At 39.4% G+C, this 15,305-nt stretch overlaps 1 protein-coding gene across 6 annotated transcripts in view; it reads right to left on the bottom strand.

Annotated features, from left to right (window-relative positions):
- Window positions 1–215: 215 nt before the first annotated feature.
- The window catches only part of LOC119589829 (WD repeat and SOCS box-containing protein 1-like), a 44,687-nt gene continuing 29,597 nt past the window's right edge, over window positions 216–15,305 (bottom strand). The window contains exons 1-10 of one of the 6 annotated variants that reach the window (XM_037938409.1): window positions 14,962–15,248; window positions 10,315–10,483; window positions 9,460–9,480; window positions 4,259–4,485; window positions 3,795–3,904; window positions 2,397–2,519; window positions 2,022–2,172; window positions 1,688–1,823; window positions 1,312–1,434; window positions 216–980 (exon numbers count right to left, since the gene is read on the bottom strand). In XM_037938409.1, coding sequence (XP_037794337.1) covers window positions 815–980; window positions 1,312–1,434; window positions 1,688–1,823; window positions 2,022–2,172; window positions 2,397–2,519; window positions 3,795–3,904; window positions 4,259–4,485; window positions 9,460–9,480; window positions 10,315–10,483; window positions 14,962–14,998 — 1,263 coding nt within the window. In that variant the 5' untranslated portion in view covers window positions 14,999–15,248 and the 3' untranslated portion in view covers window positions 216–814. Of the gene's footprint in view, window positions 981–1,311; window positions 1,435–1,687; window positions 1,824–2,021; window positions 2,173–2,396; window positions 2,520–3,794; window positions 3,905–4,258; window positions 4,486–9,459; window positions 9,481–10,314; window positions 10,484–14,961; window positions 15,249–15,305 lie in introns of those variants that run through there. The other 5 variants (XM_037938411.1, XM_037938408.1, XM_037938410.1 and 2 more) reach the window with 5 other exon arrangements.

Here is a 15,305-nt window from a genome sequence, read left to right as displayed (position 1 = left end):
TAATGTACTTGCAGTATACAATAAATCGTGCAAAGAAAAATTATATATATACTTTTCATATTGCAAGAACAAAGGCTCAATTTTATTGAAAATAGTATCAGAAAAACACATTAGATTATGTATCCTGTAAAACAAAAACTGAAAAAATACTTTTTGCATTTTTGAAATTCTTTCATAACTGCTTCAATATCTATGGATAAAGAAGGAGGTTGGAGATACAGAAATTACATAGTGTTTATAAAAAAAAAAAAATGAGAATGTGAATGTGACGATACTTGGTACTGGAAAGGTGGCTTGTGAGAAATAAATCTCGTGAACCGAGTGTGCAATGATGATTTTTTCCCCTTTTTCTTACGAAACTATAAATGTGTAATGAGATGAGAAATGAGGTACACTATATATATATTGACTTGTAACTTATTCAACAGTTGTGCATATACAATTTGGCTTTATATTAAATGACATCAATCATGAATCACTATAAAAAACAAGAAAATACAAAAGTATTAAATAACAGCTCACTGTAATACATACACACAAATACCTGATGCCAAAAATAAATAAATCATCAAATCTTTCATAATATTTTTTTTTAAATGAAACTTACTAACATGCTCAAACAAAACATTTACCCACCATTCTTAAATTGAACACAATTCCAATCATACATAAAACCAATGACAAAATATGAGTGATAAATATAAAAGTAAAGAAAAAATTATGTAGCAAATAAGTTATAAAATCCATTCAAACATCAGGATTCACCGTCATTTTAAGTTTATAGTGAACTGCACATCTAATGTGCATTATCTCTTCACCACTGCTTATACTGTAGATAAGGCTTTAGGGTGTGAGGCAGGAGAACGTCCTGTCTTGTGGTGACGTCTCCAAGTGACTTTCTGATTGACATTCTTGAGAGGTGAAGCAGGGAAGGCACCAGTGGAGGAGCCATAAAGAACACTACGCTTCCTGAGGCATGCCTGTGAAAATTGAGAGGTTGTTGAAGATGCGTGTGATGCTTTTATATTGGACTATGTCTCTTGAGTTTCCTTTTCGTTATCAATAAATGTTAATATTGTGCTATGAGATGAACCTAATTTTACCTTGTTTTGCAGTTTTGCAAATCTTGTAGTAAAACTGAATCTAGTAATTCAAAAGCAATTCAAAATATAGTCAACAACACTTGTACTTTATTCTATCAACTTAATTGTATTGCAATCTAAATATAACCAACACCTTGGATTTGGATTTCAAATAAAAAATAAATCAAACAATCAAAAACTTAAATTCCTAGGAACATGTGACACCTACCCTACAGCTACAGCTCCACCAACAGGGGAATATGTACAATTGAGCATAGAATCACCGTCCATAGCTGATCCCATACATTCTGGCTCGTCCTCTTCCATCATCAGATTCCAAAACCGTAGGAACCTACAATGATAACAGGACTAATTTAGCATTCAATACTAATACAAATTATAGAAATATATATATATATTTTTTACAAAGAATGATAACAGGACTAATTTAGCATTCAATACTAATACAAATTATAGAAATATATATATATATTTTTTTTACAAAGGTTAAATGTACATACAGACAATTTATGGATTGGAAGATGGCATAATGAAAGAGCTTGAGAGAGAGAGATTAGACATTAGTAGTCTTTCATGTAACTCACCCATCACTACAAATTGTAGCAACATGGCATCCATTTGGTGAGAACGACACTCCTCTTACAACAGAGTTGTTCTCTCCAGACATATAAATTATTCCAGGAGGTGGATTCATGTGGTTCAGAACTCGAAGTTGTTCACCTGTAAGGAATTTTCCTCATAAATAATGATTAAAATATATTCAGTAAAGCCACAATCTTGCATGAAATACAAAAATAACACTATATCCTAGAAACTCTTAAATTTGATTACTCCTAAATATAAATTTTAGACATCTTAACTACCAGTCTGAATCTAAACTTGTCAAAATCGAAACCATTTCACTATTTTCAAACTAACCCGTAATGGTGTCCCAAACAATGACTCGTGTATCACCGGACGCCGTGGCTAGCATGGCCCCATCAGGAGAGAAGGAACATGAAAGAACATTATTGTAATGTCCTGAAAGCCTCTTGGCTAAGTTATACGAGTCCATGTCCCATAGTAGCACCTGCAGGATAAAAGCAGATATTGATCATTATGGTAACAATTAACTCCCTTGTAGAAACTATCAGAAATGTCTAATCTCAGTGTGATTAAATCTATGCATTGATAAGAGAGAAATTTCTTGCCAATAAACTACTATTTCAGATTGCAACTTAGAAAAAATGGTTATCAACTCTTATGCTATACTGCATATGACTTAAGTACAGGCTTCCTTAACTCTCATCCTACCTTCTGTTTGTCACCAGTTGAGCAGAGGAACTTGGCATCAGGTGACCAACACAAGCTCCTGACTGACCCAGTGTGTTCTCGCAGAGTTTTGAACATGTTTCCATCGTCGGACATATCCCACACCTGTATAGAGCAGAGACAAATCCTCAATGAAATTCTTGATCTTCATCACAAATGAATTTGACATTAAGAAACTGAGTGTAAGGTCATATATAAATAACAAGATTTTCTCAGGGTAATGTAATTACAGTTCTTTCATTTTTCAGCCTGATGTGCTGACACAATGTTGCCTGATATATTCAAATTGTTATTTCCATGATGTGACATACCTGTTTTAAAAGTGTTTATTTGTAATCTTGTTATTCAACATAATCTTACTCAGAGAACATCAATTTTAGATTTTAGATGATGAATCTTTGGCATGCTAATGATGATAAATCAAAATTGATGGTTAACAATAAAATGATGATTATGTTTTTTTCACTAAATTACTATTTTTACTTAAAGCCTACTTTACTTTTACATTTCACTGGAAATTCCAATCAAATTATATTTAACTTTATCAATTTACTTTCTTAAACAGAAAGAAAGAAAAAAAAAGTACCATCTACACAAAAAAAGGATATATAGTTGTGATTTTTAAACCAATCTATTTTGTTAATGGAATATGATTCTGAAAGGGAAAACAAGCAATTTTACAATCCCAAACATACAGTACACAGCCATGGTTACGGTTTCGAAACATGGGCACAAGAGTTACTTGGCCGGGCAGTCGTCACAGTTCCGCGCGGAACCTGTTGGGGGAACGCCAGTCAGTGGAGGAGCAGGGTTAGGCAGCAGCCACCTCATACTTTGGTTGCATAAAATCTTGCAGTAAACTAACGAGATTGATATTATCAGGTCTTGTTCAGACAAGTGAAGCAATAAAAACTGTACAACTTGAATTTGTGATGAAAAAAATATCAAACATATGAAGTGACTGCTTTTTCAGTTACAGTGTAGTTCCTGCATTTAGCATTCACCAAGGTTATTCAAAATCACCTTTTACTGATGTTTCCAATGTTAAAAAGTTGGTAAAGTGAAATTTTATTTTTTTTGTGGTGAAGAAAAAGTTTCCGCAAATCTATATTTCTTTTTCTGCCCTTGAATTATGCTGGGCATGCATTGATACCTTGTACCTGTACTATTTTTGTTTAATTCATTATAATGATCTTGTCATTTTTTAAAGTTTGACTACAAGATATTTCCCCTTGTTAAGTGCAACAAAAAGTTAGGGCATGAACTAATATGTATATTCTTTGGTCTCTGCAAACTTCTTTTATTCTTGGGGGAGAACAGACAACGGACATAACACGCAAGCTCACTCTTTAACAGAAGTTTAAATCTCAAAATACACACCTTGATGGTCGAGTCCTTCGATCCTGAAACAAGCCTAAGGGAACCGTCAGGGGCGAAGGCCAGGGCTGTGACGGGCTGAACATGGTCTGTGAGCTCCAGCAACAGCTTGCCTAAAAGAAAAGTTTCAGATATCATCAAACATTCTTGGTAAATTTACTTATAATCAGCTACTCTTTATTGAATCATTCAGATCTTAAACGCTGATTTACCAGAGCCAAATATTATCTATTACAATATGGTCTACAAATATTCCTTATGAATATATCTTCTGCAATTACTTTTATCAATCACAGCTTAAAACTGTCTACTTTGCTCTCTCTACAGTTGTTTAAATTCCCTTAGGTCCATTTTTATTGACCTGAGGAAAGAATCCTGATCCCAATGGAACCTCTCCCCCTTTCTCCCTCCCTTCCCCTCCCTGTGCAACCTCTCTCTCTTCCTCTCCCTCTCTCACAGACACCAACCTGTATATGGGTCCCAGATCCTGATGCGGCCATTGTTGTGTCCTGTAGCAAGGATGAGGTCTTTGGAGAAATCAAACCTGGTCCAGTATTCCCGCTTGATGGGCACCAAGTCCTGCTCTGGTGTCCCTGTGCCAAAGGCCAAGCTTGTTACAGGGAAACCAGCATCAATGCTAATCTTCTCTGTGAAGAGCTCGTAGCCCTCAGCATCCTGACTATCATCAGACTGTCTGTAATGCAAGAATTTTGGTTTTAGAAACAAAAAATAAAAATAAACAGATTTAGAACTGCATAACAGAATTTGTCTTTTGTCAGGGCTGCATTCTCCACCTGTTTGAACATTGCTGTTAATGTAAGTGGGTGATAATTGAATATGAAAATTATAATGGCGTACCATTAGTATGTGTGTGGCCAGGTAAATGCAACACTTACACTTTAGTAAACACAGCTCTAAATATATTTTATTTACACTTAACTTTTACACAAACACAAAATGCATTAACACCTACACAAACATGCACAGGTAGGAACACAGGTGCTAATAAATACATACACTGCATATGTAACTACAATCAGACAAATGCTGATGTAGAGAGAGAGAGAGAGAGAGAGAGAGAGAGAGAGAGAGAGAGAAAGAGAGAGAAAGAGAGAGAAAGAGAGAGAGAAAGAGAGAGAGAAAGAGAGAGAGAAAGAGACAGACAGACAGACAGACAGACAGAGAGAGAGAGAGAGAGAGAGAGAGAGAGAGAGAGAGAGAGAGAGAGAGAGAGAGAGAGAGAGAGAGAGAGAGAAGACACACACACACACACACACACACACACACACACACACACACACACACACACACACACACACACACACACACACACACACACACACGTGCAGGATTTAGGCTGAACATATCGGAAACAAAACGATGAAGGGAACAAGAAGAAACACCCAAATTTGCCAAAGGTCTTTTCACTTCACTGCCTCCTCAGGCGACGTAATCCGAAGAAGCAAACAGTGAAAAGACCTTCATGGGTTTTCTTGCTCTTCCCTTTGTTGTTACACAGACACAGTCACACACAGACACAGGCACAGACACACACACAAAAACTCTTACAAATAAAGATACGGACAGACAGACATACAAACAATAATAAACATGAATATCAAGATGAAAAAGGTAATATTAATAGTGATGATGATAATTATGATAATAATAATAATAATTAGAAATAATAATAATAAGTAGTAATAATAATAATAATAATTATAATAATAATTATTATAATTATAATTATAATAACAACTAATAATTATAAAACTAATAATTCTAACAACTAATAATAATTATAACTAATAATAACTACTACTACTACTAATAATAATAATAATAAAATAGATTCTGACATCAACATAGCCACCCCTCCCCTTCCCCCCCTCTGATAACACCCTAAAAACAAGTACAAACACCAAGTACAGAAAGGGTACAGTTAGGTACAAAGAGTAAAAAGTGGAGTAAAAAAAACTGCCTCTGGGGTCTCGACTAACCTTGGCTCTAAACCAATTTCGCTACCTTTTTGCGCCAGCTCAAGGTAGCAATTCTGCTATTTATGCTAGTCATTTTGTGCTTTTTCACTAAATTACTCTTTAAGCAAAAAACAACAACAAGAATAACAAAAAAAACAACAACCTTGTAACATGCTTCCTGATGCTTCTCTGTCTATTACATAATTTTCTACATATGTAAGAAAACAAAGTACAGAAAAAAGACATATATAATATTGTTTCAGACATTTCTTTCAGTTAGTTTTATTCCTTACATGAATTGAATGTAGAACTCAGTAAAATATTGTTTGCGATGGATTTTAATATTTCATTGTACTAAACTGATGATAACATTTGATAACTATATTACTGGCAATGATAATGGTGATGATGAGAATAAGTAGCTACTTCTACTATCACTAATAATAATAATTGTAGCAGTAGTAGTAATAATAAAAAGATAACAATAGTAACGATGATGAATAAATGAAACTAGTAGTAATAATAATCATAATAATAACAAAAAACATAAAAACCATAGTTGTCATAATAATAATAATAATAATAATAATAATAATAATGATGATAACTATGATAATAATAATAATAACGATGACAATAATAATAAAATAATAACAATAATTAAAAATAACAACAACAATTAAGAATAATAATTTTAAAAATAATAATAAATGATAAAAATAGCAATTACAAATATCACTACTTACTTCTCAAACCACACCAGAGTTAAGCTGTTTGGCACAGTCATGCAAAACAAGGTATTACACATTAATTACAGACAATCAATGATTTAATGTACACCGATTAAGCAATGAATATTTGATGCAGTTTTCCTCAGTTCATCTCTGGAACTTTTAGCTAAAAAATCCTACCACATCATTTCAAATACTGCATCCTTAATAAGTATACAACCTCTCCTAATTTTATTTTTCCCTAAATTGCCCATCATAAGAGAATAAAAAAAAAAAAACGTGGTAGGACTCAGCTATACATAGAGAAAGAGAGAGGGGGGGGGAGGAGAGGGAGAAGCAGAAAAAAAACTTTGGCTTCCTCTCAAGTCACGTGATGTACATGCCTTAGCCTGGTTTATAACATTTTTTCTCACTTTGGTACAGAGAGTGAGAGAGAGAGAGAGAGAGAGAGAGAGAGAGAGAGAGAGAGAGAGAGAGAGAGAGAGAGAGAGGGAGAGAGAGAGAGAGAGAGAGAGAGAGAGAGAGAGAGAGAGAGAGAGAGGAGGCATTGGACCCATGAGACATTGAATTGGCAGGTTCAGATGCACTGAAATAAAAAATGGCAGGTGCGCAAAAAACGCAATCAGGCACGCAAGTGTATGATACATGCATAACATCGCGCCGACGCGAGGCGAGTGTGCTGTGTATTGTCTGGGCTGGGTGTGTGTGGTGTGTGTTGTGTGGTGTGGGTGTGTGTGTGTGTGTGTGTGTGTGTGTGTGTGTGTGTGTGTGTGGTTGTGTGTGGGTGGTGGGGTGTGTGTGTGTGTGTGTTGGTTGCGGTGTGTGTGTGTGTGTGTATTATTATATGTGTGTGTGTGTGGTATATATGTTGTGTTGTGTGTGTGTGTATGTGTGTGTTGTGTATGTGTGTGTTGTGTGTGTTGTGTGTGTGTTGTGTGTGTTGTTGTGTGTGTGTTGGTGACATGTGTGTGTTGTGTGTGTACATGTGTGTGTGTGTGTGTACATGTGTGTGTGTGTTGTGTAGTGTGTGTGTGTGTGTGTGTGTGTATTATATGTGTGTACATGGTGTGTGTATGTGTGTATCATGTGTGTATATATGTGTGTGTATGTGTGTTATATTGTGTGTATATATGTGTGTATATATGTGTGTATATGTGTGTCTATATGTGTGTCTATATGTGTGTATATATGTGTATATATGTGTGCGTGTGTGTACATCAGCCTGTGCTTTATGTAAGAACTTTCCACAGATCTATTACGAGCGACTCTATCTTATCTCTCCCAAAGTCTGATCCATAATCGCGGATTTTGGATTTGTTTTAAAAGTCCGAGCGACGCTGATAAATCGCCGAGTTGAGGGAGTAAGGGAATTTTTAAAATCGTAATCTCTGGCTTTCAGATACAGACAGGCTGCCAAAAATCATTCTTAATGAATATATAAAAAATAGAAAATTCTTAAGGTCATAATGTCAGTTTTACCCAAGCTCTACAAATAGATAAACAAATATTATCAAATAAATTATCAATTAATAAATCAATAAGCAAATACATACTCGAATAAGTAAATAAACAGGTAAACAAAGAATTAAAAGAAATAAATCAATAATAAATGGAACAGAAATCGCTCTCGATGATGTTAACTGCAGCCACGTTGCCAACCCGCGTTCGCATTACACGCAACGCCTTCAATAAATATCTTCAGATCCACAGATAAGAGAAACCGGGAGAGGGGGGGGGAGGCTATCGCAGCTCTCCTTATCATCACGTGACAATTAAAACCCGCTGGCTGGTGACTGTGCCGTGAAAAAAGAAAAAAAAAAATGAAAGAAATGAAGTCTGGTGCCAAGGAAACGAACGACGCTGTGCACTGGGGCTGCCAATGACCTTGTGTGCACTCGTCTGCTTAATCTTTGTGTGATTGAGAGGCAATTCCTATTGTGTGCACTAACCTCCTTGAGTCTTGTATACATTACATACACAGTTCTCGCTTCTGTATAGTTAGTTATCTGATATATAGACGTCTCTCGGTTACTTTTATTTCATTTTATTTTTACTAAATCCTGTCCGTGGATTTTTATGCGATGTTTTCACATTTTAATCACATTCCCATTCATTCATTCCGTTCTTCATACATTCTCTATTTTTTACTATCTACATGCATATATTTCTAGATCTCATTGCCTTCCTCATAAACCTAAATTCAGTTTATCAAACAGCAAGCATTTCTCTCCTCCCGGCAAGGCAGGCGAGGCGGGAGATCCCAGCCGTGTTCAATCGTCAGTTCAGCGCCAAAGGGAAGTTCCGTGACTGTTCTCCTCTCTGTCTTGACGGTTATTAATCATCTTGTTAGGCATGGCTGGTTGACTGCGCATGACTCGTCCCTTCTGATCTGGCCTTTTTGTCATGGTCTGTCCTTTTCTGGTGGTGTAAGGTGGGCGGCGTGCTGGCGGGACGGACAGTTTACTTTCGCGTAGGATGGCTTGATTGAAAGGGGGAAGGAGGTAAGAAGGGAGGGGGTGGAGGAAGCGAGGGAAGCGAGGTGAGACTAGGTGAGACGGTAGGGAGTGTGAGGAATGACGTGACAGAGATAGATAGGGAGAGAGAGACGAAACGAAGAGAACGAGACAACACGAGAGAGAGAGAGAGAGAGAGAGAGAAACGGCCATTTCAAGCACGTTTCTTGAGTGAAAACATCCAGCAAGCATTCTAAAGTATTCAACCCAGAAATTCAAATTGCATGCAACAGAACCATAATATCAACGTGCATTAGAGGGAGGGAAATCATGCAAAAAAATCAAGCAAATGCAGTGAACATATGAAGAGAAATTGATAATCATGAAAAAAATTAAAATCAAAACATCAAAAATAAAACAAAAAAGAAACAAGAAAAATGAATAAAAATACAGATCTACAAGCGAGCCAAATTATAAAAAGAGGATTGCTTCAAAAAAAACTTACTGCTGGCACCTCTGTCTGAACCTTGGAATGAAAACAAACAGAGAATTTGGTTAGCGTCGTCTCTCTCTCTCTCCACTCTTTCTCTAAAGTATTGCATTTAAGTCTTAATAACTACATGCCTAAAATGTTATGTTAATAAAAAGAACATCATAATAGCAAGGCTCATTATGGCATCACCATTTTTATCTTTATAATCATGAATTAATATTTTTAATGGAAATATGTATACGTCTACCAGAGACGTGACTAATAATAATAATAATAATAATAATAATAATAATAATAATAATAATAATAATAAATAAAAACAACAACAACAACAACAACAATAATGATGATGATGATAATAATAGTAATAATAATGCTTATGGAAAGATACTAATATATTTTTCAGTAATTCAACGCAATGGGGGAAAAACTAAAGACATTTACATATAATAAAATGTTTTTTTTCACCGATCGCTTCCATAAATTACTTTCAAACCCCTTGAAACGTCTAAATCAGCCATTTACAATTTACACTTCTTACAGGAAAACACATATTCGTGTGTTTTCCTGTACTTCCCTTCGTTGTTCTACTTGCAATTTGTTCGACATGCAAGTTCTTCTGATCACCAGAATACCACGACACCCCAGGGTCGCGCTCGACACTTATTTCACGTGATTCGAGACATTGTGTAAGATTTTGTCCCTTTTTATAGTCAAGGTAAGTCTGCCTACCAATGTATCTAAAAAAACAAAATAAATAAACAGCCAAATAAATAAGCAAAAATTAAACACCCATCCCCCCTCCATATACCTTCCCCCTTCCCCCTCCCTTGCCCTTCCTCCGTCCTCCCTCCTACAGACACTTACAGGCAGTTCTTGTATCGGTTCCAAGGCAGGATGACCACCTTCCTAAAGCCACATGACCAGGCGAAGCGGGACTCGTCGGGGGCGAAGGCGCAGCACCACGACTCGCCTCCGGGGGCGTAGTCGTTCCCGTCACGCCCAGTAATAAGCTCTCCGATCACGCGGGCTTCACCTGCGGGGGAAAGATGGGGGGATGAAGAACAAGAAAAGAGGTGAGGAGGACCAAATGGTTCATAATGATGGGGATAATGATGATAAAATGGGTAATAATGACAGGGGGTAAACATGATAAAATGGGTAATAATGATAGGGGTAATTATGATAAAGTGAGTAATAATAACAAGGATAATGATGATAAAATAAGTAACAGTCGGCTACGAAAAAGCTCTCGGATCACGCGGACGAGGGTTAGGCTGAAGGAAGTGGCGATGATGGTGGAAGAGGTATGACGATGATAATAGGAAAAATAGTGTAATACTTAGGAAATAATACCACTACCATATTTGTAATAAGTATGGTAATGGGATGACACGACGGTAAAAGAAATTATAGGAACTGTAATGATAAAATAACAATGTGATACTGATGATAGCAATAAAAGCAAATTATACCGCTCCCGATAAAGACTAAACACAGAAAAATGATGATAGTAATGTTTAGGACAACACTGTTGACTCTAGCAATCGTTTCAGTAACATTAGAGTACTAACTACCGACATTAAGGCCCTCTGCCCATAAAACCAGCAATCAAGTCTTTCAATAACAAGCTATACAACGCAGGAAAATCACACAGCCACAGAAAATTACCAGCGTGTGTGTGGCAGACAAATTGGGTATACTAGCAAAAACACTTGACAAGCGACATCGCGTGTCCACAAAATGACATGACTTGACAAGACACGAACAGGTAACGAGAGACAGACAATGCCCTCAAGTGACAAGACATTTAACAAGACACCTACTTAACAACCACGACAGCCACAGAGAAACGACGCCATGATCAAAAAGACAAACAAAAGACACTTAAATTCAACAAATACAAACGAAACACACCCAGAGCTAAAAACAGCAACACAAACAGGTCTCATTCAAAACCGCGACTGGAAACGCTTCTGGAGTGTGCGTTGCCCTCGACGTGCTCCGCCGCACGTCCGCACTCCGCTCCCAGCACGAGGAATGTCGGCGGATCGCGTGGACTAGACTGGGGGAAGTGGGGGGAAGTTGGGAGAGAGAGGGAGGGAAGGTGTGGGAACTAGATTGGGGGTGTGAGAGAGGATGGAGAAGAAGGGAAGTAGAGGGGAGGTAAGGTGAGAGGGAGAGGGAATGGAGGAAGGGAGAAAAATGGATGGAGTAGATCGAAACGAACAGAAAGGAGGAAATGGGAACAGGTGGGAAGATAAGCAGGTGGTTACACAGGCAGCGGGCGAGACATCCTGACAGGCACAGAAGAGAGAATAAAGATGCAGATAATGCGAGAAAGGGAAAGGTAAAGGGAGGGAGGGAGGGAGGGGGAGGGGGAGGGGGAGGGAGAGGGAGAGGGAGAGGGAGAGGGAGAGGGGGAGGGGGAGAGAGAGAGAGAGAGAGAGAGAGAGAGAGAGAGAGAGAGAGAGAGAGAGAGAGAGAGAGAGAGAGCGGTGGCAGCGACGCGACCTTCTGAGCTCAATAACGGTAAGAGGGTAACGCTTCCACGCACCTCGGTACTCATCTTTTTAGCCTTATCCCTCCCCCTCCCTCCTCCTCCTCCTCCCATCACCCGCTGTCTGCTTGTCTGCTCTCTCTCTCTCTCTCTCTCTCTCTCTCTCTCTCTCTCTCCTCTCTCTCTTTTTCTTTCTTTCTTTCTCTTTCTCTCTCTTTCTCTTTCTTTCTCTTTCTCTCTCTCTCTCTCATCTTATCTTTCTCCGGATATCATTTTCAAGGACAAGTCACCGACGCTCGCACATACATACATTACGAGAGAAGCGCCCTTCACAAACACCCTAACCACACCCACTGGCGCTCGCACATTCCTCGTCTGCTGTCCTTGTTCTGTTTTTGTTTTTTCGCTCGATGGCGACTCTTCCTCCTCCACTTCTACCCCTTCGCACACCCCGGCCTCGCATCGCTCGTTGCATTCTCAGTTGCAAGCAATGAGAATGATGTTGAGGCTGTGAATGTGAGAGGGAGAGGGAGAGGGAGGGGAGAGGAGAGGAGAGGAGAGGGAGAGGGAGAGGAGAGGGAGAGAGGAGAGAGAGAGGAGAGAGAGAGAGGAGATAGTGAGTAGGGAGAGGGGAGAGAGAGAGAGAGAGAGAGAGAGAGAGAGAGAGAGAGAGAGAGAGGAGAGGAGAGAGAGAGGGAGGGAGTCTAGCGAATGTGTGCACGTGATGTCCCAGTCCTTCAAGCTAAGCCAGGAAGGAAGGAAGAGGAGAGGGGACGAAAAGGGAGAAGAGAGAAAAGAGAGGGGAGGTGAGAAGGGAAGAGACAAAAAGAAACAGAAAAGAAAAGGAAAGAGACAACGAGAAACAGAAAAGACAAGGAAAGAGAGAAGAGAAGGGGAACCAAACAGCACAACAGACTAAACAGACCTCACTCCCAGGCAGCCCCAGGGCGCCTCCAACCGCAGCCCACCTCGAGTCACGTAGGAGGAGGAGCAGCAGCCAAGTGGAGTGAACGCCTCGCCTCCCTTGGCCGAAGCAGCCGCGTCATGAGACCGAAGCGACGCCCATGTCCGCCCAGCCGACCTTGCGTTCTCAGACGTCAACAAATGCAGTTATGAACTCGCCTTTCCAGTAGTACGTGACCCTCTTTCTGTGTAACATTATTTATTTATCTATTTTAATCCTTTTCTTAATTCCTGTTCGCGAACTATAATGATCGTTCCCAGTGAGTACGTGACCACCTTTCCTCTACATAATATTCTCCCCCCCCCTTTTTTTTTTACATTCCTTCGAACACTGGTCACCTCTCAACCCCGGACCCCAAGCTAATGCACGCCACGCCTCCAAACTCTGGCCAAAGTAGACGACCTTCCATACAACATTGCGTGTTTTTTTTCGTTTTTTTTTTTGCATGGCCCGCTTCCCTACCTCGCTCCAGCCTTTACATAATTCTACCGTCTACCTGTCGCGTCTGCCTTAGGCTACATAAGGGGGGCGGGGGGCGTCAAGCATCATCACTACCGCAAGCACGCAGGCACACGCAAACATGGTGTGTTCGTCCGTAGACTTCAGTTGCACTATGCAGTCAAGCAACCTTCAGGAGGTGGGGTTGGTAGGGGGGGGGGGTTCTGGGCTAAGGGGAAGTCCGATTGCGTCATTGTCCGGCGCTGTGACGCCATGGGGGGGGGGGGAGGAAATCGACAAGGCGCTCACCGCAAGCAGGGCAAAACAACCTTCTAGAAGCCAATGGAAAGCTATTGACAATAGAAACTGAAATCGAAACTGAAGTAGTAGTAGCCACAAGAATAATAACGGCAAGGATGACGGTAATATTAATAACAGTAATAAAAATAGTAAAAATAGTAATATGTAGTAGCAGTTGGGACAGCGATAGTGATGATATATGATAAAACAATAACAGTAATAATAATAATGACAAATACAATAGCAATGATGATGATGAAAGAGAGTGTGAGTGTGAGTGTGTGGTACGGTGTGTGTTGTGTTGCGTGGTGTGTGTGGTGTGGTATGTGGTGTTTGTGTGGTATTGTGTGGTATTGTGTGGTAAGTGGTGTGTGTATGTGTGGTGTGTGTGCGCGTGGTGTGTGTGGTGTGTGTGGTGTATGTGTGCGTGTGTGTGTGCGTGTGCGTGTGCGTTGGTGTGTGTGTGTGGTGGTGTGTGTGGTGGTGTGTGCGTGTGTGGTGTGCGTGTGTGTGTGGTGGTGTGTGGTGTGTGTGTGGTGGTGTGTGGGTGTGTGTGTGGTGGTGTGTGCGTGTGTGGTGGTGGTGTGTGCGTGTGTGGTGGTGGTGTGTGCGTGTGTGGTGGTGTGTGCGTGTGCCCACGTACAAAGATATACATCACAGCGAAAGCCTTTACGCAACACTTTATTAGTTATAATTTCTATACGACCGAGATGACGTCACCCTATACATCAACTTGTAAAATCATATTTTAACGACACTGACTTTAAAAGTTCAAAGGTGAATATTCATTCCGAAGATTATATGCAATACAATGCAGAATCGATATAAATCACAAAATATTCTAAAGCATAATTAACTATATATCAAAACCTTATGATATTCCTTGTCAAAATGCCCTTAAATATTTACCATCATTAAAAATAATATATAAGCACTAAAAAATAAATGTTAAATCTGAGAGAGGCGAGAGGAGAAAAGAGAGAAAGAAAAAGAAAGATACAACTCTCTCTCTTATTTTCCTGCTCCCTCGCCTTCTAGAAATTATCAAGCGGAGGAAGGAGGGAAAGGGAGAGAGGGGAGGGGGAGGGGAGAGGGGAGAGGGGAAAGAGATGGAGAGAGGGAGGGAGGGAGGGAGAAAGAGAGAGAGAGAAAGTGTATCCCCACCCTGCTCACTCCATAGCCACTTGTGAATCGTCGCTCATGACAATTTCACAAAGTTCACAAAGGCCTTGATAATCAATTAAAATAATAATAATAATAATAATAATAATAATAATAATAATAATAATAATAATAATAATAAAATCCTCACCTTCTGTCTCGTATCTCCCTCTAGTAGTGTATTCCATTCCTTGCCCCTCGCTTTTATTCAACACAAAAGTCTCGACGAAATGAAACACCAACCAAAAAAGTTGACGGAGAATAACTAAAAAATATCCTCAAGTAGTACAAAAATAAAGCGCAAATATATTTCTCTTGAATTTTTAAATAATCACAGAACTAGCGATCTGTCACAAATCGTGGAAGACGAAGAGAGCGAGAGAGAGAGAGGCGGTGCGTTCTGGTCCCTCTCTGACAAACGACTGATTGCGTCCTCGCGCTGTGACCGAGCTTTTATAGGTTACCACTCCTGTCAAGCTTGCCAGTGCCGCTGCT

The sequence above is a fragment of the Penaeus monodon genome, chromosome 26 (assembly GCF_015228065.2).
Source record: "Penaeus monodon isolate SGIC_2016 chromosome 26, NSTDA_Pmon_1, whole genome shotgun sequence".
Taxonomy (NCBI): Eukaryota; Metazoa; Arthropoda; class Malacostraca; order Decapoda; family Penaeidae; genus Penaeus; species Penaeus monodon.
The sequence above is the reverse complement of the archived record's forward strand: the minus strand, read 5'-3'. Positions and strand labels throughout refer to the sequence as shown.